The 26,549-nt window shown below is 46.3% G+C and overlaps 1 protein-coding gene and 1 long non-coding RNA gene across 6 annotated transcripts in view; one reads left to right on the top strand and one right to left on the bottom strand.

Annotated features, from left to right (window-relative positions):
* Positions 1 to 306: 306 nt before the first annotated feature.
* LOC123460948 lies at positions 307 to 2,474 on the bottom strand. 2 transcript variants are annotated; one of them, XR_006637297.1, is made up of 4 exons: positions 2,251 to 2,474; positions 1,623 to 1,843; positions 1,390 to 1,496; positions 307 to 647 (listed from the first exon to the last, which is right to left on the bottom strand). It is a non-coding gene; the product is annotated as an uncharacterized LOC123460948 (long non-coding RNA). The 2 variants fall into 2 exon arrangements; XR_006637296.1 differs by having other exon boundaries at positions 1,390 to 1,843.
* A 608-nt stretch (positions 2,475 to 3,082) lies between these two features.
* Ago1 (argonaute RISC component 1) overlaps positions 3,083 to 26,549 on the top strand; it is a 59,231-nt gene continuing 35,764 nt past the window's right edge. For 2 of the 4 annotated variants that reach the window (XM_004665225.3, XR_006637141.1), the window contains exons 1-8: positions 3,083 to 3,217; positions 8,057 to 8,240; positions 14,427 to 14,547; positions 15,298 to 15,479; positions 15,865 to 16,001; positions 16,231 to 16,365; positions 16,496 to 16,583; positions 19,232 to 19,379. In XM_004665225.3, coding sequence (XP_004665282.1) covers positions 3,193 to 3,217; positions 8,057 to 8,240; positions 14,427 to 14,547; positions 15,298 to 15,479; positions 15,865 to 16,001; positions 16,231 to 16,365; positions 16,496 to 16,583; positions 19,232 to 19,379 — 1,020 coding nt within the window. In that variant the 5' untranslated portion in view covers positions 3,083 to 3,192. Of the gene's footprint in view, positions 3,218 to 8,056; positions 8,241 to 14,426; positions 14,548 to 15,297; positions 15,480 to 15,782; positions 16,002 to 16,230; positions 16,366 to 16,495; positions 16,584 to 19,231; positions 19,380 to 26,549 lie in introns of those variants that run through there. The other 2 variants (XM_004665226.2, XM_045149000.1) reach the window with 2 other exon arrangements.

Here is a 26,549-nt window from a genome sequence, read left to right as displayed (position 1 = left end):
ACACAGAGGAAATGGAGATATAGAACATTTTTGTTTTGTCTAATGCTACACAGCTAGCAAATGCAGGATCAAGAATGAAGCCAAAACAATCTGGCTCTAGACAACTCCTTCTCCTCCTCCTCCTCCCTCCTCAACCCCCCTCCCCTGTCTTTTCTTTTCTTTTTTTTTTTCCTAAGAACTCCAGATGCATGCAACCCCTTCTACATCTGGTGAAGTGGATCCTGGGGAAATGAGCCTCGAACTGAGGTCCTTAGACTTCACAGACAAGTGCTTAACAACTAAGCCACCTCTCCAGCCCCTGTCTTTTCTTTTTTATGGAGGTAAAGTCTCACTCTAGCCCAGGATGACCTGGCACTCACTCTGTAGTCCCATGCTGCCCTCCAACACAAGGTGATCCTCTTACCTCTGCCTCCCGCATGTTGGGATTAAGCTACCATGCCAGCTTAGTCTTTCTTCTTAACTATGGGAGGGCAGTAGTTTTCAGTGCAGCCCTCAGATGGGCAGCATCAGCCTCACCTGGAAAGTTGTTGGAAATGCACACTCTTGGGTCTAACCCAAGTCCTGTGAGTCACAGTCATGAAAGTAGGGCTTAGCAATCAGTGTGTAACAAGCCCTCCAGATGACTCTGGTGCTTGCTGCTTGAGACTCTGTTGAAGAGAAGATAAGCACACTAAAATAAGTGTCAGAAGTTCACACCCTCATGGGTGAAGATAGAGTAGGGGTGATCTCTTAAGCTCCTTGACCTTTGCATAGCATCTGGTGTAAAGCATGTGTCAAAAATATACATAAATAGCCAGCTGAGCATGGTGGTGCACGCCTTTAGTCCCAGCACTTGGGAGGCAGAGGTAGGAGGATCCCCATGAGTTCAAGGCCAGCCTGAGACTACATAGTGAATTCCAGGTCAGCCTAGGCTAGAGCAAGACCCTACCTTGAAAAACCAAATAAAATAAGGGCTGGAGAGGTGGCTTAGCAGTTAAGGGGCTTGCCTGCAAAGCCAAAGGACCCAAGTCTGTTTCCTCAGTGCTCACATAAAGGCAGATGCACAAGGTGGCACATGTGCCTGGAGTTCGTTTGCAGTGGCTGGAGGCTCTGACGTGCCCATTCTCTATTTGCCCCCCTTCAGATAAATACATAAATAAAATAAAAATGTACATGAATTAGCTGGGCATGATAGCTCATGCCTATAATCCCAGCACTTGGAAGGCTGAGGTAGGAGGATCTCCATGAGTTTGAGGTCAGCCTGGACTAGAGTGAGTGAGATTGTTGCTCAAAAAATAAATACATGAATGAGTACATATAAATGTGTAAATGATGTTGGAATTGAGTCTCTTACTATAACTATCCAATCCATGCAGCAAATCAAATGGGAAGGATGTTCTATGAGCCTACCAAGGAAGGTGTGACATGCCATCATTATCTGTCTTCACTGGCACAAGGCAGCACAGTATGGCAAGGAGGAAGGACTTGAAGAGGCGCACATGTCAAGGCATGGTGAACTGTCGAATCGAGGAAAGGAACAAAGGAGAGAGGAGCTGACATTTCTGGCACGAAGATGGCATTTACTCAAGCAGAAAGAGAACAAGCACCCAGGTTTGGGGAGAAAGGTGAAGGGTTTGGACTACTTGAATTTGAAGGGCTGGTAGACGATCCAGGTGGAGCTGTCCAGCAGACACGAGTAAATGTGAGCCCGAGCCTTGGCTGGAGAGATTCGGAAAGATAGCTGGATACTTAAGAATGGACGAAATTTTCAAGGCGTGGAGGGCGGAACGAGAACTCGCTTGGAACCACCGTGAGCACCTGTTTCGTGTGGAGCAAAACCAAAAGGAGCCAACTGGACAGGAAACTTCAGAAAATGTTGAAGGCAAGTAGAAAAAAAATGTTGTAAGTCAATGTCAAATGTTGCACAGAAATAGTTGAAAACCTTTCTTTTCCTTCCTTTCGTCCCTCCCTCCCTCCCTCCCTCCCTCTCTTCCTTCCTTTCCAGGTAGGGTCTTGCTCTAGCCCGGGCTGACCTGGAATTCACTATGTTGTCTCAGGGTGACCTCGAACTCATGGTGATCCTGCCTCCCGAGTGCTGGGATTAAAGGCGTGCGCTACCACGCCCGGCTGAAAACCTTTCTATTTACACACACACACACACACACACACACACACACACACACACACACACACACAGAGGCACTCATTTAAGCACAAGTGGAATGACCGAGTTCCAGCAGGAGCCGCGGACGACAGGGTGGAGGCAGGTACCTTCCGGGCCCTGCAGCGAGAGAGCTCTGTCCCCACGCTGGAAGTTGAGACAGTGCCATCTTCCAGGGTAGGCAGGATCTCTCACATATGTGGGGTCTTGGATGAAAAAGGGAGGCGTCATCAGGGAGACCAGTGACTGGGGACGGAGGAAGACCTCGCAGAGGCCAACCAAGACTGGAAGGAATGAAGGGTGATTGGGAGGAGAGGTGGGAGGCAGGGCCCGGGGGCGCGGGGGGGGGGGGAGGGCTGATAGGCGGAGGGGCTGCTGGAGCGGAAGAGGGTCTGGCAATGTGAGGTGGGGGGGGGGATGGTGCCCGAGAGGTGCACGCGGTGCCCGTGCGGAGGGACCGGGGAGCAATGGGTAGGTTTGCAGGGACCTGTTGGTCGGGGGAGAGGGGTGGCGGCGGTTAAGGCTTGGGAAGCCGCCGCCGGGGGAATGTCGCCCAGCCCCGCCCCGCCCCACTGACGCCACTGCGCCGATCCGCGGCGCCTCTACCCCGGGGAGCCGTCCCGCCGGGCTGCAGGTCGCCGGGCGGCCGCCAGGGGCCGCTCTGCCTCGGGCCCCCGCGCCCCCGCCCCTCTCCGTTGGCCTTTGTTGCCGTCGGAGCGCCCCGCTTGACTCGTTCCCGTCCGCCCCCTGGGCCCGGCGGCCGCGCGTGCGCACTGGCAGCTGGCTGGTCGGGCGCTCGCCGAGGGGGAGCTGCTGCTGCTGCTGCTGCTGCTGCTGCTGCTGCTGCTGCTGCTGCTGCAGGCTCCGCGGCGGCGGCGGCGGCCACGGCAACGGAGGCTGCGGGGGCGGCGGCGCGAGCGGCCGGGCTTGGGGGGGGGGCAGCCGAGCCCGGCCCGGGAGCCCGAGCAGCCCGTGTGCGTGGTAGCTAGGCCCCCCTTCACGCTGGACCCCCACAGTCTCCGGGCCGCCTGACCTCCGCACGGGTATATGGGATGGAAGCGGGACCCTCGGGAGCAGGTAAGGGCCCTGGGGGAGGAGGGGTGCGGGTGCGTGTTCCTGAGACTTGGGGAGGGGTGGGGAGCCAGCGCTCCTGGTGGAGAAGCGTGGTTCCTGAGTGAGAACAGGGTCCCTCTCTCTCCGTCTCTCTCGGGATGAGGAGAGGCCCATTTTGGTGAAGGGAGTTCGGTGCAGTTCCGGGGGAGAGCCATGTGAAGAAGAGAGCTCTCAGATGGGGGATTGTGTGTCCGAGGAAGCTTGCATGCATGGTGCATGCATGCACGCATGCATGCAGTCCTGGGGCTGGGAAGTAACCTGGGAGAAGGCCCTTGAACGCACCCAGGGGCTCGCGGACATCCTGGGAGGCCTATGGAGAGGCCCGGCAGGTGGCAGGGGGCGGGCTCCAGGTGTCCTGGAGTGTGGGGGGGACACAGATGGGCCTGGAACTACCGCATGCCGGGGGCGGGGGCTCGGCCGGCCTGGGCTGGGCTAAGCTAATGTCTCTTGGGAGAAGGCGCCCGAGCAGGGTTGTGAGCTCCGCCCCAGCAGGGCCTGACGTGGGGGCGAGGGTCAGGGGACGGTGGGTGGGGATCTAGTCCTGGGATTTCCCGCCCCCCTTTCTCCCTCCCTCCCTCCTTCCCTCCCCGCCCCAGTAAGACTGGGGACTTAAGCGGTGGCGCCGGAGCATGCGCGGAGGTGCCATCTGAAAGGGGCTGCCCGATGTGGTGGGGGCGTGGCTGCCTGAATACCCCTCACCCCTCTCCCCCGCCCTGTTTGGTCTGGAAAAAGGAGCCCACTGATGGGCGCATTCCGTCCAAGGTTCAGTTGGCAGAGTGCGGAAAATGCTCTCATCTCTGCCGATGGGGGATCTGACACTTGGCCCTAAAGCCCCCTAACCATAGTTTCCCAAGAATGGGTTGAGGGGAAACTGCCAGAGTGCCTTTTTCTGCCACACGAGGAGACTGGGACTGAAGCCATGCCTGGGAGCTAGTCTACCTAGAAGACGTTGGTTACTGAGAGACAAGGGACAGAGCCAAGTACACCTGGTTCGCAAGTTTCTGGTCCCATGCAGAGTAGAGATAGGAGATTTTTAATACAAGGAGATCGACCTTTTCATTGAATTGTCTCTTAATGTTACAGTGTAGTCTTTTTATGCCTTAATATATTCACAGCATTCTTGTCTCCCAGTGGATCATTTCATTTTCACCTCTCCTCCCCAGAACCTGTCCTCATTAGGGCAAGGTTACCAAGCTAACCTATTCCTTAACAAAGATCCTTTGGGGTGGGGGTAATTATATCACTGGTCCTGATAATAACCTTAACTTCTGTATATTTCACAGGCATATAGGAGAAAAGGAGATGAGGACAGAGGAGAAACTGAGGCAGGGCTGTCCAGAGAAGACTGGAGTCTTCAGGGCTGTAGGCTGTATTATCTGTTGTGTCTTAGGCCTCTCTTACCTTATGATGAAAAGAGCAGTCTGGGCCCAGAATCCTTCAGGTTCAGTGCTCTGCACTGTCTCATTTGGTGTGAAGATGGCAATAGAATTTTTGTTTGGATTACATTCCTGATGGAAGAATTTGTGTTTTTCAGACCCATAGAATTGTTCTTACCAACTCTCTCAAGCCTTTGATTCAGCCATCTATAATACTTAGTGACTATGTTCCCCCCAAACAGAAGTATCCTCGAGGAGGCTGTGTAGATCCCAAGGTGGCACCCAGGCAACCATTGCCTTCAGTACAAATGACTTGCCTCTGTCCATCTCAGAAACTCTTTAGTTTCTTAGGCTAGAGACTATTTCCAGTTGCCTGTGGACTAGAATGGAGCAGGTAGGCCAGCTGATACCTGCTTTAGCTTGCTGATCATTTTTATCCTGCCGAATTTCTAATGGACTTTTAAAGAATTTGTTTTAAGAAACAAGTTTCAATGGGAAGGTTCTGAAGCCTAGGGGCTGGGGTCGGCTGTGGCACTGGGAAAATTCAGTGCGATCGGCTTTGCCTCCCTTGAAATTCAGTCTGGAAACTACTGCTGGAGGGACCCCGTTGCTGTTCCTTCTTTGGCTGGACTTCTTTTGGAAGAAGTTGGAGGATTGCTCTCAGAAGGCTGGAGGACACAGTGCACAAAACCAGGGCCTTGTTGTTTATGTACAGGTGTACCTGCTGTGTGCAGGTGTGTTTGTGCGTGCATACGTCCCGGACTGGGAGCTCCTTGAGGGTAGGGGTAGTGTCTCGTTTATCTCTGGAATTAGCAGTTACCTAGCAAGCATGGAGGCCTTGTCACATCCCAGTGCGAGTGTGTGGCTCCATTGGCATTTTCGATAATGTATGGATGCTTATGTGGATGTTTAATAATTTGTGGAAAATCCTTTTGGGGGAGATTGGCCTCTTACTCTCTGCTTAGCGGCCACGTAACCTACCTTAGGAACATGTCTTCTAAATAGGCAGTCTGGCTTCTTGAGAGTCCTGCCAGCCTTTGAAGGGCTGGGAAGGAATCCTGGGCCCTGGCTCTCCTTTACTTTTCCTTCTCTGGGCTGGTTGGGAATGGGGGAGGAGGAGTGTCACTTTCAGGGCCCCTCCCTTCTCGCTTTTGTCTGCAGGGAAGAGCCCCGCCCCTTTCCCCCTAGGCCGAAGCTTTGTCCTCGTGTTGAGGCCCTCATCTGCATCACAAAGTGGCCGTCTGTCCCTGTCTGGGTCTGAAGGGAAGTGTCTCCCTTTCTCAGACTAAAAGCTGGGGGCAGGGTGAGGTGAAGGGGGGGTACTTTGTACATCTGTGAGGCTTTCACGGGGCTGAAGGAGAGAGAGAGGCTCTTGCTTCCTCCTGCCTCCCTAGTTAGGGGGAAGTGAGGCTGTTTCCCTGTTTTCTCAAAGCCTCCTTTCAGAGCAGTCTGGTGTGTTGTCCCATTCCTAGGGAAGAGAGAGCTTTGAGACCAAAGCCTATCCCATCCCCCATCAATTTCTACCCAGCCCCTAGCCTTAGGGGGATGTCTTTTACCCAAAACTCCAACCAGTTACTCAGCCTGAAAAGCAAAGTAGGTGAAAGGAATGTTAGAACAGGTAGGGGAAAGGTATCCCCTGGTGTCTGTTCTCAGAAGGGTGGTTGCTTGTAGGTACAGGATTTATGATTGTTTTAGGACAGTTGCAGGTATTTGTGTGCTTGTGCTGTGTCTGTGGATATGTTTGTATACCCTGCGCGCACGCGCGTGTGCGTGCGTGTATTCAGCCATGACTGACAGGTATGCTCCCTGTTTTTGAAGAGCTCAGTAATAGAGGGAATTGAGGATATGCCTGTAACAGTAAGCTTTCACAGTCTGTGTTGTGTATGGATGTATGTGATAGGAATGTGTGATTGTGTCTGTTTTGGGGTTTGTGTGCAACATCTGTCCATCTCTTTCTGATGTGAGTTAAGTTTTTCTTCTACTTCCTCATGGAGCTGAGGGCTTTTCCCCTTTGGGTGCAGAGCTGTCTGGACTTGACTGGTTGCTTGAGGGACACCCAGAAACCTAGCTCTGAGAAGTAGTCCCTTCCCACAAATGGTTCTGACCTCTTACTGACCTCCTCCCCCATACCCCCCCCCCCCAGCTGAAGATTTGCTCCATCCCTGTCTGACTGAAAGTGGACTCAGGTTAAGGGAGGTTCTGAGCTGCTTTCTCCCTCTCCTCCCACCTGGGCTGCTCCTGGACTGGCAAGAACAATAGCTGAGGACAAAGGCCTCTATTAGTTTTCTACCCTTCCTCCCCCTCAAGATAGAAAATAAACTGGGGACCGCAATCATGCTAACCCTGCCCTAGTCTTTTCCCAAGGGCCCCTTCTGTTTTGAAATTGATCCCTTCTGCTTCTGCTATCTGGACCCTCTGTGTGGAAGGATTTGTGGGGCATGGAAAGAATCTTATGTTCCCTTTCCCAGAGCCAGTGGCCCTTTCTCCTGCATTCTCATTGCTCTTCCCTTCCTGAAGCCCCCAGCTCTTATTTAAGCTTCACCTTTTCAACTGTAGCTCTGCTTTCTCCTCTCCTAGCTCTCCACCCAAATTGTAAGCTGTCTACCTCTGTCTTCCAACTGCTGTCTTCCTTTTTTTTTTTTTTCTGGTCAATTCAAGGATATTTTTTTTAATGCTGTGAACACTAGTTTCTTGCCCTTTTCCCCCAGCCCCTTTCTTTAGCTTTCTTCACCTTCACACACTGTCCTTTTAAAAGCCTTTTCTTCTTTTCTCTCTCTCCAGCTCTGATCCATTGCCTTTTACCCAAAACTCCAACCAGTTACTCAGCCTGAAAAGCAAAGTAGGTGAAAGGAATGTTAGAACAGGTAGGGGAAAGGTATCCCCTGGTGTCTGTTCTCAGAAGGGTGGTTGCTCTGATCCATTAATCCTGTCTCAGACATTGCCCCTGTCCTCCTCAGCCTTGCATTCCTTGGGTCCTTCCAATCAAGATGGTGCTGTCTAGTGCGCTGGATGGTGATGGGTGATATGAGCATCTAGTGACAAAGAATAGAACATTCTTAGTCTTCCAGATACCTGGTAGAGAAATAGTGTCTTAGTCTAGTAGAAGAAAGGATTGTGTCAGTAGGAGCCAGATTTGGCCCATTTGCTTAACATGTAATAGGAACTTACATGTTTACTTGATGAATCAAAGATAGACATTTCCTGACTAGGGGCGGGGGTTAGAAAGACAAGCGAAAAATGAAGCAAACAAAAACCCAAGGAGCCTAGGAATGTCTGAGCTGGTAGAAACCCCCAGGTGAGTGAGGAAACAGGAAAGAGGCTTAGCCTCTACTCTCCTGTCCTGTTCCCAGGGGCCCTGTGCCTTCTCTGATCTCAGCAGCCAGGAGACTGCCAGGCTTCCTCCTCATCGCCCTCTTTGTTTTCCTAGCTGCGGGCACCTACCTGCCCCCCCTGCAGCAGGTGTTCCAGGCACCTCGAAGGCCTGGCATTGGTACTGTGGGGAAACCAATCAAGCTTCTGGCCAATTACTTTGAGGTGGACATTCCTAAAATCGACGTTTACCACTACGAGGTGGACATCAAGCCGGATAAGTGTCCCCGCAGAGTCAATCGGTGAGTAGTGCACACAGTTGCCACCAAGTCTGGGAAGCTTGCTTTCCTAACTTTCAGGACCCTGAGAAAGCAGGCAAAATGGTATAAGAATAGCTAGTAGAGGGTAATGTCATCAGATACAAGAAAACTTTTGAGGAAAAGATGCCAGGTAAGGTAAATGCTAAACATACTGTTAGATGTGGCCATTAGGAGATAATTACCTTGTATTTACTTATTAACAACTTCCATGATTATAAAAGAGATAATTACCTTTTGCTACTATTTTATTAGGGAGAAAGGGAATATTTTGCTAGAGAGCACATTTAAAAAAAAATTATTTATTTGACAGAGAAAGAGGAGGAGAGAATGGGTGAGCCAGTACCTCCAGCCACTGCAAACGAACTCCAGACACACGTGCTCCCTTGTGCATTTGGCTTACGTGGGTCCTTGGGCATTGAACCTGGGTCCTTCGGCTTTGCAGACAAATGCCTTAACTGCTAAGCAATCCCTCCAGCTCTTTTGTTTTTCTTGGGGTAGGATCTCTCAAGCCCAGGCTGACCTAGGACTCATTCTGTAGTCCTAGGCTGGCTTCAAACTCACAGTGATACCCCTACCCCTGCCTTCCAAGTGCTGAGATTAAAGATGTACACCATCATGCCTGGTTGACAGAACATCTTTTTAAAAAATGTTATTTATTTATTTATTTGCAATCAGAGACAGAGAGAGAGAGAGAGAGAAGAGAGACAGAGAGAATGGTTGTGTCAGGGCCTCTAGCCACTGCAAACAAACTCCAGACTCATTCACCATCTTGTGCATCTGGCTTTATGTGAGTACTGGGGAATCAAATCTGGGTCCTCTGGCTTTGCAGGTAAATGCCTTAACCACTAAGCCATCTCTCCAGCACCCCCCCCCCAAGCACATTTTAAGATTTGTTGAAATGGATGAATGGAGAAGTTTTAAGAAAGACACATGGGAATGTTTGTAGGTGGAGGGAAAGGAGCTAGCCGAGGTGAGGTTCAATGGTATAGGTCACAGATGGGAAGAATGAAGGTAGAGGCTGGACAGGGTGATGCCCACACTTAATCCCAGCACTTGAGAGGGAGAAGTAGGAGGATCACTGTGAGTTTGAGGCCAGCCTGCCACTACAGAGTGAGTTTCAGGTCAGCGTGGGTTAGAGTGAGACCCTACCTCAAAAAACAACAACAAAAGAACGAAGGAAGGTAGGATATTCTTGCTGAGGTAAGAGGATATTTGCAGAGTACACAATTGGAGACATTAGTCTTACAAGAAGCAATATTTCTTTATAAAATTATTATTTGAAAGTATATGTGCAATTAAAAATCTCAAGAGTTTGCTGAGCATGGTGGCGCACATCTTTAATCCCAGCACTCGGGAGGCAGAGGTAGGAGGATCACAGTGATTTCATGGTCACCCTGAGACTACATAGTGAATTCCAGGTCAGTCTGTACTAGAGCGAGACTCTGCCTCAAAAAAAACAAAAGTCCCCCAAATTGCAAAAGCAATGGCAATGAAAAATCCTGCTGCCCAGAGGCATTAATTTGTACCATGCGTCTCTGTTTTCAGACATTTTTCTGTGCCCATGTAAGTGTATGTGCAACTAGTATGCCATCCTGTATGTCTTGTTCTGTGTCACTTATTTTTCCATTAAGCCACATATTTTGGAAAATAGTACATATTAATATGTGTAGACCTACCTCATTCTTTTGCATAGCTCTGTAGATATTCCATTGAATAGCTGTATTTAACGTACTTGGTGTATTGAGGAATATTAAGATTCGGTCTCAACTTTGGCTACAAGATTAAAACTGATGAATATTAATTATATGTAGATCCATATTTGTACTCAAATATGAGTGTATTTGTAGGATAAATACCTAGTAGTGGAATTGCTGGCATACTATATATATTTTTTAAAATATCTTTTTTTAAATTTATTTGCAAGCAGGGAGAGATAGAGAAAACAGAGACAGAGAGAGAATAGGCACCAGGGCCTCCATCCCTGCAAACAAATTCTAGACACATGTACCACTGTGCATCTGGCTTTATGTGGATACTGGGGGATTGAACCCAGGTCATTAGGCATTACAGGCAAACGCCTTAACCTCTGAGCCATCTCTCCAGCCCCTGCTTTTGCTTTTAGTTAGTATTTTACAAGTTGATTTTGTCTCAGCTTATTTTGTTTGTTTTTATACTGCTAAGGATCAAATTTTATTTTTTTGACAACTTCCATAATTATAAACAATATCCCATAATTCCCTTCCTCCCCCCACTTTCCCCTTTGAAACTCCATTCTCCATCATATCCCCTCCCCATCTCAATCAGTCTCTCTTTTATTTTGATGTCATGATCTTTTCCTCCTGTTATGATGGTCTTGTGTAGGTAGTGTCAGGCACTGTGAGGTCATGGATATCCAGGCCATTTTGTCAGGAGGAGCATGTTGTAAGGAGTCCTACCCTTTCTTTGGTTCTTACATTCTTTTTATTTTTTAATTTTTTTATTGACAACTTCCATAATTGTAAGCAACATACTATATTTTTAAAAAATATTTTTAATTTTTATTTATTTATTTGAGGTAGAGATAGATAATGGGTGCACCAGGGCCTCTAGCCACTGCTAATAGACTTCTGACACATGTGCATCTGGCTTTATGTGGGTCCCGGAGAATTGAACCTGGGCTTTGCAGGCAAGTGTCTTAACTGCTAAGCCATCTCTCTAGCCCACATATTTTGAAATAGTGAGCATTGTTAATTTTTAGTGGTAAATAAGTTCTAATTTTTTATTGCTCTCAGCAAGAAATCACAGGACCTGTTCCCCATGTCAGCACCAATTCAGTGTATGTGATCTTCCTTCCTCCCTCCTTTCCTCCTTCCTTCCTTCCTTCCTTTCTCCTTTTCTTTCCCTTTCCCTTTCCTTCTTTCCTCTTTTATGACAGGGTCTCATTCTACCCAGGCTGACCTATAACTCTCTCTGCATCCCAGGCTGGCCTCGAACTCATTCATGCTACTACTCCTACCTCAACCTCCTGATGCTGGGATTGTAGTCATGAACCACCATGCCCGACACTTTTATTGTGTTTGTTTTTTTGAGGTAGGGTCTCACTCTTGCCCAGGCTGAACTGGAATTCACTATGTAGTCTCAGGGTGGCCTTGAACTCACAGTGATCCTCCAACCTCTGCCTCCTGAGTGCTGGGATTAAAGGTGTGTGCCATGCCCAGCTTCCATCCCCCCCCCCACTGCATTCTGATAAGTAAAGAATTGTATCTTGTATTTTTCTTTTTTTTTTAAATTTTTTTTTTTTAATTATTTGAGAGCGACAGACACGGAGAGAAAGACAGATAGAGGGAGAGAGAGAGAATGGGCGTGCCAGGGCTTCCAGCCTCTGCAAACGAACTCCAGACGCGTACGCCCCCTTGTGCATCTGGCTAACGTGGGACCTGGGGAACCGAGCCTCGAACCGGGGTCCTTAGGCTTCACAGGCAAGCGCTTAACTGCTAAACCATCTCTCCAGCCCAAGGAATTTATTTTCTTATTCTCTCTCTCTTTTTTTTTTTTTTTTTGTTTGGTCTTTTGAGGTAGGGTCTCACTCTGGTCCAGGCTGACCTGGAATTAACTCTGTCATCTCAGAGTGGCCTTGAACTCATGGCAATCCTCCTACCTCTGCCTCCCGAGTGCTGGGATTAAAGGCGTGCGCCACCATGCCCGGCTTCTTGTATTTTTCAAGTGAATGAGACTGAAGATAAGTTTTGTGAAAGGGGGATTTCAAATGTGAGATGTACATGATCTTGTATATGTTAGGACCTCTCAGTGGCCTTACAGTCTCTACTCTTTTTCGAGATAATTAGAGCTGCTTTCTTGTAGGAGGTGGGCATGAATTCTAAGGTAGATGTTGGTGGAGACATAGTATGTGAGGGATGTTAGTAACCACGGACATAAAAAAGGTTATTGGTCTCAACCCTGAGCATACATGAAATTGAAACCATGTGCTTACCATTGCTCCTAATACAAGTGCCATTTTCAGTGTGCTTTGTATAGTAGTTAATACTTTGGGCTTAGAAAGTGGAGAGGTGTCAGGCAGTTGGATGGGTTGAGATTTTGAGATAAAGATGGATTTCTGGGAATTAAATAGGAGAGTATAATAAATGTCTATATTAGAGTATCTTTGTGTCCTCAGGGAAGACATAAAGGATGAGGTAATTTGACTGTATTAAAATTAAGACTTTCTGAGCTGGAGAGATGACTCAGCAGTTAAGGTGCTTGCTTGTAAAACCTATTGGCCTGGGTTTGATTCCCCAGTACTCATGTAAAGCTAGACGCACAAAATAGAGCATGCATCTGGAGTTCATTTGCAGCAGCAAGAGGCCTTGATGTGCCTATTTTCCTGTCTCTGTCTGTCTCTTTCTGATTGCAAATAAATAAATAAAATTAAAGACTTTCTACTCATCAAAAGGTACCCCCAATGTCTGGGGAGATGGCTTTGTGGTTAAAAAGTGCTTGCCTGCAAAGCCTGCCAACCCAGTTTTGATTTTCCAGAACCCTTGTAAAGCCAAATGAACCAAGTGGCTCATGCACCTGAAGTTCATTTGTAGTGACAAGAGACTCTAGTGCACTCATACCGTCTCTCTGCTTGCAAATAATTAAGTACATAAAATATTTTCTAAAATGTTTTATTTGGGCTGGAGAGATGGCTTAGTTGTTAAGACACTTGCCTGAAAAGCCTTAGAACTCAGGTTTGACTCTCCTGGTCCCATGTAAGCCATATGTGGAAAGTGATACAAGCCTGCAAGGTCACATATGCACACAAGGGGGCACATGCATCTGGAGTTCGATTGCAGTGGCTGGAGGTCCTAGTGCACCAATTCTCTCTCTCACTGTCTCTCTGTGTTTCTCTCTCTCTCACCTTACAAAAAAAAAGACTAGTCTGTTGGGCTTGCCTCAAAAAAAAAAAAAAAAAGAAAGAAAATATTTTATTTATTTGTTTATTTGGGAGAGAGAGAGAGAATGGGTACACTAGGGCCTCCTACTGCTGCAAATGAACTCCAAACATGTGGGCCACCTTGTCCATCTAGTTTCATGTGGGAACTGGGAAATTGAATCTGGGTCCTTTGGTTTTGCAGGCAAGCACCTTAACTGCTAAGCCATCTCTCTAATCCTTAATTTTTTTTTTTTTGTTGTTGTTTTTGGGTTTTCTGGGTGACTTCGAACTCATAGTAGTCCTCCTACCTCTGACTCCTGAATGTTAGGATTAAAGATACGAGCTACTGCGCCTGGACAAAATATTTTAAAGGTAAAATTCAAACTGGGTGTGGTGGCACACACCTTTAATCTCAGCACTCTGGAGGCAGAGGTAGGGAGGATTGCTTTGAGTTCAAGGTCAGCCTGAGAGGACATAATGAATTCCAGGTCAGCCTGGACTAGAGCAAGACCCTACTTTAAAAAGAAAATAAATTAATAAAATTCAGAAAAGGGAAAAGAAATCTAGGAAGAGATGATAATGGAAAGAAGACTAACGTCTTCAGAGGGGTGAAGAGGTGAGTTTGTTCTACAGTTTATTCCTATTCTAGCGTGTGTGTGTCTTCCTTTTCTACCTTCTTCTGCTCATCAGACTGGGATGTAGAGATTGGAGCATCCTAGATTCCCTGTGCTCAAGCCCTTTTCCCCTAAGAAGGGACTTACACCCACTTTTTTTTGTTTTTCCCAAACTCACAGAGATCCTCTTACCTCTGCCTTCCAAGTGCTGGGCTTAAAGATTGTGTCATCCCACCTGGGTACCCCAACTTTTTCAGGTCCCTTAGTGCATTGGTGATAGGAGGGCAAGTAGCATCCCTTGAGATACCAGAAATGCAGGTGTCCGTGCTGAAGCCGACCTGCTGAATCAGAAGCTGCATTTTAATTTTTGTGTGTATGTTTTTCAAGGTTGGGTCTCACTGTAGCTCAGGCTGACCTGGAATTCACTATGGAGTCTCAGGGTGGCCTTGAACTCACTGCAATCCTCCTACCTCTGCCTCCCAAGGGCTGGGATTAAAGGAGTGCGAACGCTCATAGGAATGTTCAAGCTTGAGAAGCACTGCCTTAGAGTAGCTGTTAGGAGTGAATACATTAGGTGGGATATGGCCTGAACTTAAATTGTTCACAGAAGCTTAAAATGATAGTGTCTCAGCTTCTATAAGCCACTTCTGTCCTCCATAGGGAAGTGGTGGAATACATGGTCCAGCATTTCAAGCCTCAGATCTTTGGTGACCGCAAGCCTGTGTATGATGGCAAGAAGAACATTTACACTGTCACTGCACTGCCCATTGGCAATGAACGGGTAAGACTGGGAGTCAGAATAGGCCCATGTCAGGGCTCTAGAGTGGAACAGAGCCTATTTAAGCCCACCTGGATTCTAGCGGTCCAGACACGCTTTTTGTCATTTGGGGGAGAAAGTGTATTTTGTACTGAGGGGCAGGTAAATGGTTGATTTCCCCTCTCCCCCTGAGGTAGGGTCTCCCTCTAGCCCAGGCTGACCTGGAATTCACTGTGTAGTCTCAGGGTGGCCTTGAACTCATGGTGATCCTCCTACCCCTGTCCCCCAAATGCTGGGATTACAGGTGTGTGTCACCATGCTCAACTAAATATTTATTATTTATTAATTTGAGAGAGAGAGAGAAAAAGAGGCAGATAGAGAGAATGGGCTCACCAGGGCCTCCAGCCCCTGCAGAAGAACTCCAGACACATGTGCCATCTTGTACATCTGGCTTACATGGGTCCTGGGGAATTGAACCAGGGTCCATAGACTTCACGGGCGAGTGCCTTAATCACTAAACTCTCTCTTCAGTCCCCCCGCCCTTTTGATGTATTGTGTGCCTGTCCCCTGAACAAACTGTTAGACTGAGAGAGAAAAATATTGGAGCATTGTGTGTGGCAAAGTGCTAGATTTGCTCTGGGGTCTTTCTTGTGAGCCCCTCACGACTTAGGCATAGAGAGCTGGCAAGCCTGTGGAGTGGGAGCCAGTAGGCGAGGTAAGGAGGGCTGATCTGTGGGAGAGCCATGTCATTCTTGACTCCTTTCTTTCCTGAAGGTTGACTTTGAGGTGACCATCCCTGGGGAAGGGAAAGATCGAATTTTTAAGGTGTCTATCAAGTGGCTAGCCATTGTGAGCTGGCGTATGTTGCATGAAGCTTTGGTCAGTGGACAGATCCCCGTGCCCTTGGAGTCTGTGCAAGCCTTGGATGTGGCCATGAGACACCTGGCATCAATGAGGTACTGGGTGTAGTTAGTATCTGGGCTACTTTTTGTTGGCATAACTGCTGGGGTGGGAGGAGGGAACCTATTAAGGTCCCATAGTATGCCACTGAGAAAGTTTTTGAAGCCCTACCATATGTCAGGAGAGTATGTGTAGACATTTAGATGGTTTAAAGTCCTGGCCCTCTATTCAGATATCTTTTGGCCTTGCCCCCATTTGTCCCTTCAGGGCAGAGCAAAGGTAGATACCTGTACAAGGTCAGTCATACACCTAGTCAAAGATCAGAGCTGGCATTAAAGCCCTGGTGTCCTGCCTTCCAGGCCAGGGCTCCTCCGTGCCCAGGATGCCTCACAGGGTGGGGGCCTGTGCCCGAGGGACCAGTTCTCTGCCTGTCCCTGCCAGGTACACCCCCGTGGGCCGCTCCTTCTTCTCACCGCCTGAGGGCTACTACCACCCGCTGGGGGGTGGGCGCGAGGTCTGGTTCGGCTTTCACCAGTCTGTGCGCCCTGCCATGTGGAAGATGATGCTCAACATCGATGGTGAGTGGGGAGAGCAATGGAGCTAGGGGCGCCCGGAATCCAGTGACCACGTTCCCAGCCTCATCCCTCCCAGCTCTACAACCATAATCCTAGTATAATTCCTGTAGCCCTGGCACGCCCGACCCCGCCCCATCCCAGTACCCTCTAAGGTAGAGGATATGAGTCTCAACTGCCTCTCCGTTCATTCCGAACGAATCTGAACGGAGCTATCCCTGCCTTGTCCCCACAGTCTCAGCCACTGCCTTCTACAAGGCACAGCCAGTGATTGAGTTCATGTGTGAGGTGCTAGACATCAGGAACATAGATGAACAACCCAAGCCCCTCACGGACTCCCAGCGTGTTCGCTTTACCAAGGAGATCAAGGGTAAGTACCCTTTCCAATAGGGAAACAGTGCTGTTTTCTCTGATACCAAGAGGAGTTCCCCATGTGGGAGGCCAAACCTGGGCACATGAGCAACCTCTTGCAGTCTTAACAAATAGTTTGTACATCTCAGGTCTGAAGGTGGAAGTGACCCACTGTGGACAGATGAAGAGGAAATACCGTGTGTGTAATGTCACCCGCCGCCCTGCTAGCCATCAGACGTAAGTTAGCAAGTTTGCTGAGCTATAATCTACTGGAGGAAAAAAGAGCTAAGGTTTCACATACACTCCCCCTGACACCACCCCCCTTATCCTATTGGCCCTGACAATGAGCCTTGGATTGTCTTTTTTTTTTTAAAGGTTTTTCCAGGTAGGGTCTCACTGTAGTTCAGGCTGACCTGGAATTCACTATGTAGTCTCAGGGTGGCTTCAAAATCATGGCAATCCTCCTACCTTTGCCTCCCAGGTACTGGGATTAAAGGCGTGTGCCACCACACCAGGCTGGGCTTTGTTTTTGACATAAAAACTGTGGGAATTTGACAGCCTTTCCCCAACCTTCCCAGATCCTTTGATTATCTTCATGATTTTTACCTTAAACAAAAAAACAAAAGACTTGTATTAAATTTACTTGAGAGAGAGAAAGAAAATGGGCACACTAGGGTCTCTTGCCATTGCCAACAAGCTCCAGGTGCATGTGCCACTTTGTGTATGATGGCTTTACGTGGATAGTAGGGAGTTGAACCCAGGCCAGAAGGCTTTGCAAGCATGTGCCTTTAACCAGTGAGTCATTTCCCTAGCCTGAGTTTTACCTTTTTAAAAAATATATGTTTTTTATTTTGGACAGAGAGACAGGCAGAATTGGCATGACAGGGCTCCAGCCATTGCAATCGAACTCCAGACGCTTGCGCCACCTGGTGGGCACATGTGACCGTATGCTTGCCTCACCTTTGTGCATCTCACTTACATGGGCTCTGGAGAGTAGAACATGGGTCTTTGGGCATCACAGATAAGCACCTTAACCACTAAGCCATCCCTCCAGCCCCGATATTTACCTTTTTAATCTCCTACTTTCCTCTTTGGGCCTTTATTGTAAAGCATGCATGCATGCTCCATTGATTCTTGCTATGGGTCTGTAAATATCGGGATTTCAAGGACATAGTAAAATGTTTGCAGTTTTAATACCTAGCATCACAAAATTGGGCATGGTGGTACATACCTGAAATCCCATCACTTGGCAGGTGAAGGTTTGAGGATAAGAAGTTCAGGGTTGGGCTCAGTACCTATATAATGCCAGATGCACAAAGTAGTGCATGCATCTGGAGTTTTTTTGTAGTGGCTAGAGACCCTGGCATGTCCATTCTTTCTCTCTCTCTTTCTCCTGTTTTTCTCTGCTGGCAGATAAGTAAAATGAAGTTCAAGGTCATACTCAGCTCACAGTGAGTTTGAGAGTACCTTGAAATGCATGAAACTGTCCCCTGCCCATAAAATATAGAATATTCCAATTTATTCTTCCTCCCGAAAAAAAGTCAGGCTCCTTGGGTTGTCCTTGGGAAAATTACCATTGACTCCATCCTCTTCCTTTTACTTATTTATTTATTTATATATTTTTAATTTAATTGTTTATTTTGGTTTTTCAAGAAAGGGTCTCTCTCTAGCCCAGGCTGACCTGTAATTCACTAAGTAGTCTCAGGCTGGCCTCAAAGTCCCAGAGATTTTCCTACCTCAGCCTTCTGATTGCTGAGATTAAAGGCATGCCCCACCACACCCAGCTCATTTTCATTTTTAAAAATATTTTTATTTATTTGTGAGCAGTAGAAAGAGAGAGAATGTGTGTTTATGGGTGTATCACAGCCTCTTACTGCTACAAATTTACTCCAGATACACATGCCATCTTGTACCTCTGGCTTTACATGGGCACTGGGGAATTGTGCCTGGGCCAGCAGGCTTTGCGTGCAAGTGCCTTTAACCATTGATCCAATTCCTAGCACCTCAGCCCCTTCTTTGACTCTAGGCTATGCTAGACTCTTGAGTACCTCCTTTGTTAAGGCTTTGTGCTCAACATTAGAAATACAAAAGAGTGGGGCTGGAGAGGTGGCTTAGTGGTTAAGGCACTTGCCTGTGAAGCCTAAGGACTCCAGTTTGATTCTCCAATACCCACGTAATACCCACATAGGAGGCACACGCATCTGGAGTTCACTTGCAGTGGCTGGGAGCCCTGGCGCACACATTCTCTATCTGCCCCCCCCCCCAAATAAGTAAGTGAATAAAACAATACATGGAAACAAAGAAATACAAAAGAGTTACAATATTGACTGTTGGGGAACCTGCTCCTAAAGTCTTTGGCTTTTTTTTTGGTTTTTCGAGGTAGGGTCTCACTCTAGTTCAGGCTGACCTGGAATTCGCTATGGAGTCTCAGGGTGGCCTTGAACTCACTGCGATCCTCCTACCTCTGCCTCCCGAGTGCTGGGATTAAAGGCGTGCGCCACCACTCCCGGCTAGTCTTTGGCTTTTTAAAATATTTATTTTCAAGCAGAAAGATAGAGAAATGAGACAGACAGAATGGGCACGTGCCACGGCCTCCAAAGCTGCAAAACAAACTCCAGATGCATGCGCCAGCTTGTGCATCTGGCTTTACGTGGGAGCTGGGGACTCGAACTCGATATCGTTAGGCTTTACAGGCAAGCATCTTGACCGCTAAGCCATCTCTCCAGCCCATCTTTGGCTTTTTCTGGGAGCCTTGTATTGCCTGCTTTCCCCCGAGTAGCGTTGCTCAAAGAGTAGAAGCAGAGTCTAAAGCATGCCATGGTTGTAGGTCTAGAGAAGGGGGTTGAGTGCTGAATTCTGATCCTTCCTTCCTTTCCTCCACACAGGTTTCCCTTGCAGCTGGAGAGTGGACAGACTGTGGAATGCACAGTGGCACAGTATTTCAAGCAGAAATACAACCTTCAGCTCAAGTATCCCCATTTGCCCTGCCTCCAAGTTGGCCAAGAACAAAAACATACCTATCTTCCCCTTGAGGTAAGGAAATGGTTAGGCGGGGAAATGGTCCGTACTTGAACACTAATCGGAGTCTGTTGATCTACTTATTAGTCCATCATCCTCATTTTGAGGTTTCGAAAGCTGACATTCTGAGAAGGTATATGAGTGTGGTGTTGTTTTTTTTTTTTTAATGTGAAATATAGACCTCGTTTTTACTTGCTAAATTTTTTTTTTTTCTTATCCCCAGTTTTACTCCAGTGTCATTTCAGGGCTGCTAGGCCAGAGGGCAAGTTTGTTTTATAAATAATTTTGGTTAGGGCAGAGATATCAGATATAACTCATGCTCTCCCTTTGTTTTTCTTGATGTCTGGGGATTGGGATCATGAGTGACCTGGACATGCAAGTGCACCTTATTTTCCTTTTCTTACAAGTTTTTTGAGGTAAGGTCTCACTCTAGCCCAGGCTAACCTGGAATTCACTATGTAGTCTCAGGGTGGTCTTGAATTCCGGGTGATCCTCCTACCTCCGTCTTCCAAGTGCTGGGGTTAAAGGCTTGCACCACCATACCGGATTATTTTCTAATGAAACTTCTATATTTGCCAATGGTTAATGTGTTTGTTTTAAAAAAAAGTTTTAATCTCAAGATATGTCATGCTTTTATACTTCATTAGACCTTTGAAATACTGAAGTTCAAGAAAGGATAGTAATGTGGTTGAAGTCATAGAGACAAAGGTAGAGTCTTTGGGTTGTATTTGGTATGTACTATAGGCAAAATATGCATGAAAAACTTCTGTCTGCTTCATTGTCACTCATAAAGTAGCATCAGTGTACCAATAAGGATAGACATCACTTGGGAGTTTAATTTGAAATGCAGAATTTCTACCCATGCCTATTCAGTGAGACTCTGTCCCTTAAGAAGATCTAAAGGGGATTCATACACACATCAGATTGGAGATGCATGGCCGAGACTCTTCACTTTGTTCAGGTAGTTTAGACCAAAGCCCAAGCCTTTTGTGCACTCCTAGGATTCCAGAACTAATCCCAGGAAATGAAGCTGGCAGGAGAGGTGATTCAGAAATTCAAGAACCATGACATGGTTAGTAACTGCTGAGACAGAGAAAGCAGGATACAGGCAGTTTGTTCTCTGAGGTAGAAACTGAGGGCTTTAGGGACAATTCTGGCTAAGTTGAAATGTACTGAAGTTGAAATTTGCTAAGAAGTGAACATTATTTCCGTTTAAACAGTAGTTCTTGAGGTCTGTCATGTAATAACCTACCTAGATTTTTTTTTTTTTTCAAGGTTGGGTCTCACTCTAGCCCATGCTGACCTGGAATTCATTATGTATTTTCAGGGTGGCCTCGAACTCTCAGCAATCTTCCTACCTCTGCCTCCTGAGTGCTGGGATTAAAGGCATGTGCCACCACACCCAGCTGTACCTTGATTTTTATTGTTTATTTAACAAATATTCATTAAGGTAATATATGTTATGTATACTTTTAGTGTATGAGAATCTAGAGATTAACAACACAGGTCCCTGCCCTCATGGAATTTATACGTTAGAGGAGGAAGACAGACAGTAATAAGTTGATAAACATCCATGGTGATTTTTAGGTGGTAGTAAATGCTATAAGAGTCACACAACAGGTTTAGGGGATAGCAGTAATTGTGTGAGGGGGTTATTGTTGTCAAGGGATGCCTCCCTAGTTAGGGTTTCCAACTTTGTAATAACCTAAGGGCAGAGCTTTCGAGGAAGGAGGAATAGCTACTGCACATGTTCTAAAGCACATCTTTTTTTTTAAAGATCATAATAATAACTTTAAAAAATATTTATTTATTCACTTGCAAGAGAGAGAGAAAAAGAAAGAAGAAGATACAGAGAGAGAGGCTGGAAAGAGATAATGGGTGTTCCAGGGCATGGAACTACTGCAAATGAACTCCAAATGCATGTGCTCCTTTGTACATCTCACTTACATGGGTCCTGGGGAGTTGAACCTGGATCCTTAGGCTTTGTAGGCAAGCAACCTAACTGCTAAGCCATCTATGTCTACAGCTCCTAAAGCTTTTTTTTTTTCCCCCCCGAGGTTGGGTCTCATTCTAGTCCAGGGTGGCCTGGAGTTCACTTTGTAGTCTCAGGCTGGCCTCAAACTTAACATTGATCCTCCTACCTCGCCCTCCTGAGTGGTGGCATGAAAGGTGTGCCACTATAACCAGCTTCTGATTTCTTTGGAGGCGGGGTCTCATTGTTTCTTAGTGTATTTATAGAGTTGTGCAACTGTCACAACTATCTTTCCAGAATGTTTTTTGTTTGTTTTGTTTTGTTTTTCGAGGTAGGGTCTCTCTCTAGCCCAGGCTGTCCTGGAATTCACTCTGTAGTCTCAGGGTGGCCTCAAACTCACAGCGATCCTCCTACCTCTGCCTCCTGAGTGCTGGGATTAAAGGTGTGCACCACCATGCCCAGCTAGCCACTACTCTATTTTCTGCCTCTGTGGATTTGTCTGTTTTGAACACGTTATATAAGTAGTTGTACAACACATGGCCTTTGTGACTGACTTCTTTCACCTTGCACGGATATTTTAAGGTTCATCCATGTTGTTTTGAAAGTGCATTGATGTCCTTCCCTAGCTGAGATGTATCACATTTTGTTTCTCTATCAGTTGATGAATGTTTGGGTTGTTTCCACTTTTGGCCATTATAAACGATACTGTTGTAAACATTCATTTAGTTGTTTTACTGTGAACACATGTGTTCATTTCTCTTGATATCATATATAACTCTGTTTAACATCTTAAGTTCTGCCCAACGGCTTCCTAAATTGGCTGTGTAGCAATGAATGATGATTCTGATTTCTAGTTAGGTAGGTTTCATTCTAATTATAATAGGAATCCATTGGAATATTTAAAAAATATATTTTATTTATTTACTTATTTGTAGAGATAATGAGTGTGCCAAGGCCTCCAGCCACTGAAAACGAACTCCAGATGCATGCACCCCCTTGTGCATCTGGCTTAAATGGTACTGGAGAATCGAACTGGGATCCTTTGGCTTTGCAGGCAAATGCCTTAACCTCTAAGCGATCTCTCCAGACCACATTGGAATATTTTTTTTTAAAGTATATTTATTTTCAAGGAGAAAGAGAAAGGGAGTAGAATGGGTGTGCCAGAGCCTTTTAGCCACTGCAAATACACTGCAGATGTTTGCACCACCCTGTGCCTCTGGCTTTACATGGGTACTGGGGACTTGAGCTTGGGTTCTTAGGCTTTGCAGTGTAGTGCCTTAACCACTGAGCTATCACCCCAGCCCCATTGGAAGATTTTAAGTAGAGGAACAATATATTTGGATCTCCATATCTAAAAACTTAAAAATAGCCAGGTGTTTCCAATCTCAGTCTTTGTCTTTAGTAGTGATCCAAGTCACTTTTTAAAAACTGTACTATGTGGGGGGAGGGTTGGGGGGCTAGAGAGATGGCTTAGCAGCTAAGCACTTGCCTGTGAAGCCTAAGGACCCCAGTTCAAGGCTTGGTTCCCCAGGACCCATGTTAGCCAGATGCACAAGGGGGCACATGCATCTGGAGTTCGATTGCAGTGGCTGGAAGCCCTGGTGTGCCCATTCTCTCTCACTTGGTCTCTCTGCCTCTTTCTCTCTCTGTCTGTCGCTCTCAAATAAATAAATAAAAATATTTTTTTTTTTAAGTTAAGGCACTTGCCTGCAAAGCCAAAGGACTCAGGTTTGATTCTCCAGGACCCATATAAGCCAGAGGCGCAAGGTGGTGCATGCATCTGGAGTTCGTTTACATCTGCTAGGTGACCTGGCGTGTCCATTCTGTCTCTCTCTCTCTCAAATAAATAAATTAAATAAACTGTACTAAGATAAATATAGCATAAAATTTACATTCTAGGGGCTGAAGAGAAGCTACAGTGGTTAGAAGTATTAGCTTGCAAACCCTAAAAGCATAGGTTTGATTTCCTAGTACTAACGTAAAGCCACATGCACAAAGTGATACATGCTCCTGGAGTTCCTTTGCAGTGGCAAGATTCCCTGGTGCCACTCTCTCTCTGCATGCAAATAAAAATATCTAGGGCTTAGCCGGGCTGGAGGCGCACACCTTTAATCCCAGCACTTGGGAGGCAGAGGTAGGAGGATCACCGAGAGTTTGAGGCCACCCTGAGACTACAGAGTTAATTCCAGGTCAGCCTGTACCAGAGTGAGACCCTACCTCGAAAAAAAAAAAAAAAAAAAAAAATATATATATATATATATATATATATATATATATATATATATATAATCTAGGGCTAGAGAGATGGGTTAGCAGTTAGATGCTTGCTGGCAAAGCCAAAGGACCCAGGTTCATTTCCCCAGTACCCACATAAAGCCAGATGCATCTGAAGTTCCTTTTCGGGACCTAGAGGCCCTGGCACACCCATTCTTCCTATCTACCCCCCTGAAATAAATAAATATTAAAAACAATTAAAAAATCTAAAATTCTAACCATGAAGTATGGAGTTCTCTGATAGTAAGTATGTTTACATTGTTGTACGTGCTTCCTACCATCTATCTCCAGAAAGTTTTCCTCTTCCCTAAGTGAAACTATATCTATGAAGAACCATTTTTTGTTGCTTTTGTTCTGGCAACCACAGTTGCACTATTCTTTTTCTTTCTTTCTCTCTTCTTTTTTAAAAATTTTTAATTTTTTTTTTTTTTTTTTTTTTTTTTTGAGACTGGGTTTCACTCTAGTCCAGGCTGATCTGGATTTCAAGATTTTACTATGTAGTCTCAGGGTGGCCTTGATCTCAGGGCAATCCTCCTACTTCTGCCTCCCAAATGCAGGGATTAAAGGTGTGTGCCACTATGCCTGGCTCTTATTACTATTATTATTTTAAATAATTTTTTTTTGAGAAAGAAAGAGGCAGAAAGAGAGAGAGGATGGGTACACCAGGGCCTCCATGTTAGTATGTACTATGCTTGAATTCCCTTCATTTTGAAAGGCTAAATAATAGCTCCTTTGTATGTATATACCATATTTGGTTTTATTTTCATCCACTGATGGACACTTTAGTTGGAGTTATTGTTCAAAATGCTGCTGTGCTAAGTAATGCTAAACAAAAGAGTACAAAAACTTCACAACTCCCTGTTTTTTCACTTCTTTGGACTTTATACCCAGAAGTAGGATTGCTGGTTCATATAGTAATGCTATCTTTAATTTTTTGAAGAATCACAATATCATTTTCACAGTGGGTCTACCACTTTATTATTCTCACCAGCAATGTGCAAGAGTTCAAATGTTCTCACATCCTTGCTTTTGGTTTGCTAATATTGATTCTGTAGCTAAAATAATCTATAAAATGCCATAACTTTAAAAAAATGTTTTATTTTTATTTATTTATTTGAGTCAGAGAGGCAGAGGGAGAGATTGGGTGTATCAGGGGCTATAGCCACTGCAAACGAACTTCACATGCATGCACCACCTTGTCTATCTGGCTTACATGGGTCCTTGGGTATTGAACCTGGGTCCTTTGGCTTTGCAGACATGTGCCTTAACCACTAAGCCATCTTCTCCAGCCCAAGAATGCCCTGACTTTAAGTAATAGCTTAGACAGCAGATTTAATTCTGGGTGCTTTATCATTTGTATTTACTGGATTTTTGTTTGTTGGTTTTTGTTTTTTCGAGGTAGAGTTTCACTCTAGCTCAGTTTGACCTGGAATTCACTATGGAGTCTCAGGGTTGGCCTCGAACTCACGGCAGTCCTTCTACCTCTGCCTCCTGAGTGCTAGGATTCAAGGTGTGTGCCACCATGCCCAGCTTGTATATTTTTTGTAATATGGAATTGAAAAGTGGGTGATGGTTGGAGAGATGGCTAAGCAGTTAAGGCACTTGCCTGCAAAACCAAAGGAACTGGGTTTGATTCCCCAGTACCCACGTAATCCAGATGAACAAGGTGACACATGCGTCTGGAGTTCTTTTGCAGTGGCTAGAGGCTCTGGTGTGGCCATTCTTTCCCCCCCCCCCTCTCTCTCTCTCTCTCTCTCTCTCTTTTTTTTTCCCTGAGGTAGGATCTCACTCTAGCCCAGGTTGACCTGTAATTCACTCTGTAGTCTCATGGCAATCCTTCTACCTCTGCTGCCCGGGTGCTGGGATTAAAGGCATGTGCCACCATGCTCAGCTCAGATAATTTTTTTTTTTTTTTAAATGCAGGTGATCTTCACCTGGTTTTCTTTACTGTTATTTTGCATGAGTTCTGGGAACTAGGACTAGAATCAGTGTGTATAGAAATTGGTCTTATGAGAGTAAGTTAAACAATTTGTTGCATCTAAGACTTTACAACATTATGAGACAGTGGTTAAGAGTGGTTAAGAGACCTGCCAGGGTGACATCCCTTTGAAATGCACTGCACCCCACGCCCGTCTTCTAAAAGTCAGAGGTGCACTGCACCCCACACCCATCTTCTAAAAGTCAGGGGTGCACTGCGCCCCACGCCCGTCTTCTAAAAGTCAGAGATGCACTGCACTCCACGCCCGTCTTCTAAAAGTCAGAGATGCACTGCACTCCACGCCCGTCTTCTAAAAGTCAGAGATGCACTGCACTCCACGCCCGTCTTCTAAAAGTTAGAGATGCACTGCACCCCACGCCCGTCTTCTAAAAGAAGTTAGGGGTGCACAGCACTCCATGCCCGTCTTCTAAAAGTTAGAGATGCACTGCACTCCACGCCCATCTTCTAAAAGTTAGAGACGCACTGCACTCCACGCCCGTCTTCTAAAAGTTAGAGATGCACTGCACTCCACGCCCATCTTCTAAAAGTTAGAGACGCACTGCACTCCACGCCCGTCTTCTAAAAGTTAGAGACGCATTGCACTCCACGCCCGTCTTCTAAAAGTTAGGGGTGCACTGCACTCCATGCCCGTCTTCTAAAAGTTAAAGATACACTGCACCCCATGCCCATCTTCTAAAAGTTAGAGATGCACTGCACTCCACACCCATCTTCTGAAAGTTAGAGATGCACTGCACTCCACGCCCGTCTTCTAAAAGTTAGAGACGCACTGCACCCCACGCCCCTCTTCTAAAAGTTAGAGATGCACTGCACTCCACGCCCGTCTTCTAAAAGTTAGAGATGCACTGCACACCACGCCCGTCTTCTAAAAGTTAGAGATGCACTGCACTCCACGCCCGTCTTCTAAAAGTTAGAGACGCACTGCACTCCACGCCCGTCTTCT

This window comes from Jaculus jaculus, chromosome 5 (assembly GCF_020740685.1).
Source record: "Jaculus jaculus isolate mJacJac1 chromosome 5, mJacJac1.mat.Y.cur, whole genome shotgun sequence".
Lineage (NCBI taxonomy): Eukaryota > Metazoa > Chordata > Mammalia > Rodentia > Dipodidae > Jaculus > Jaculus jaculus.
Note: the sequence above shows the minus strand (reverse complement) of the source record. Positions and strands in the feature narration are given on the sequence as shown.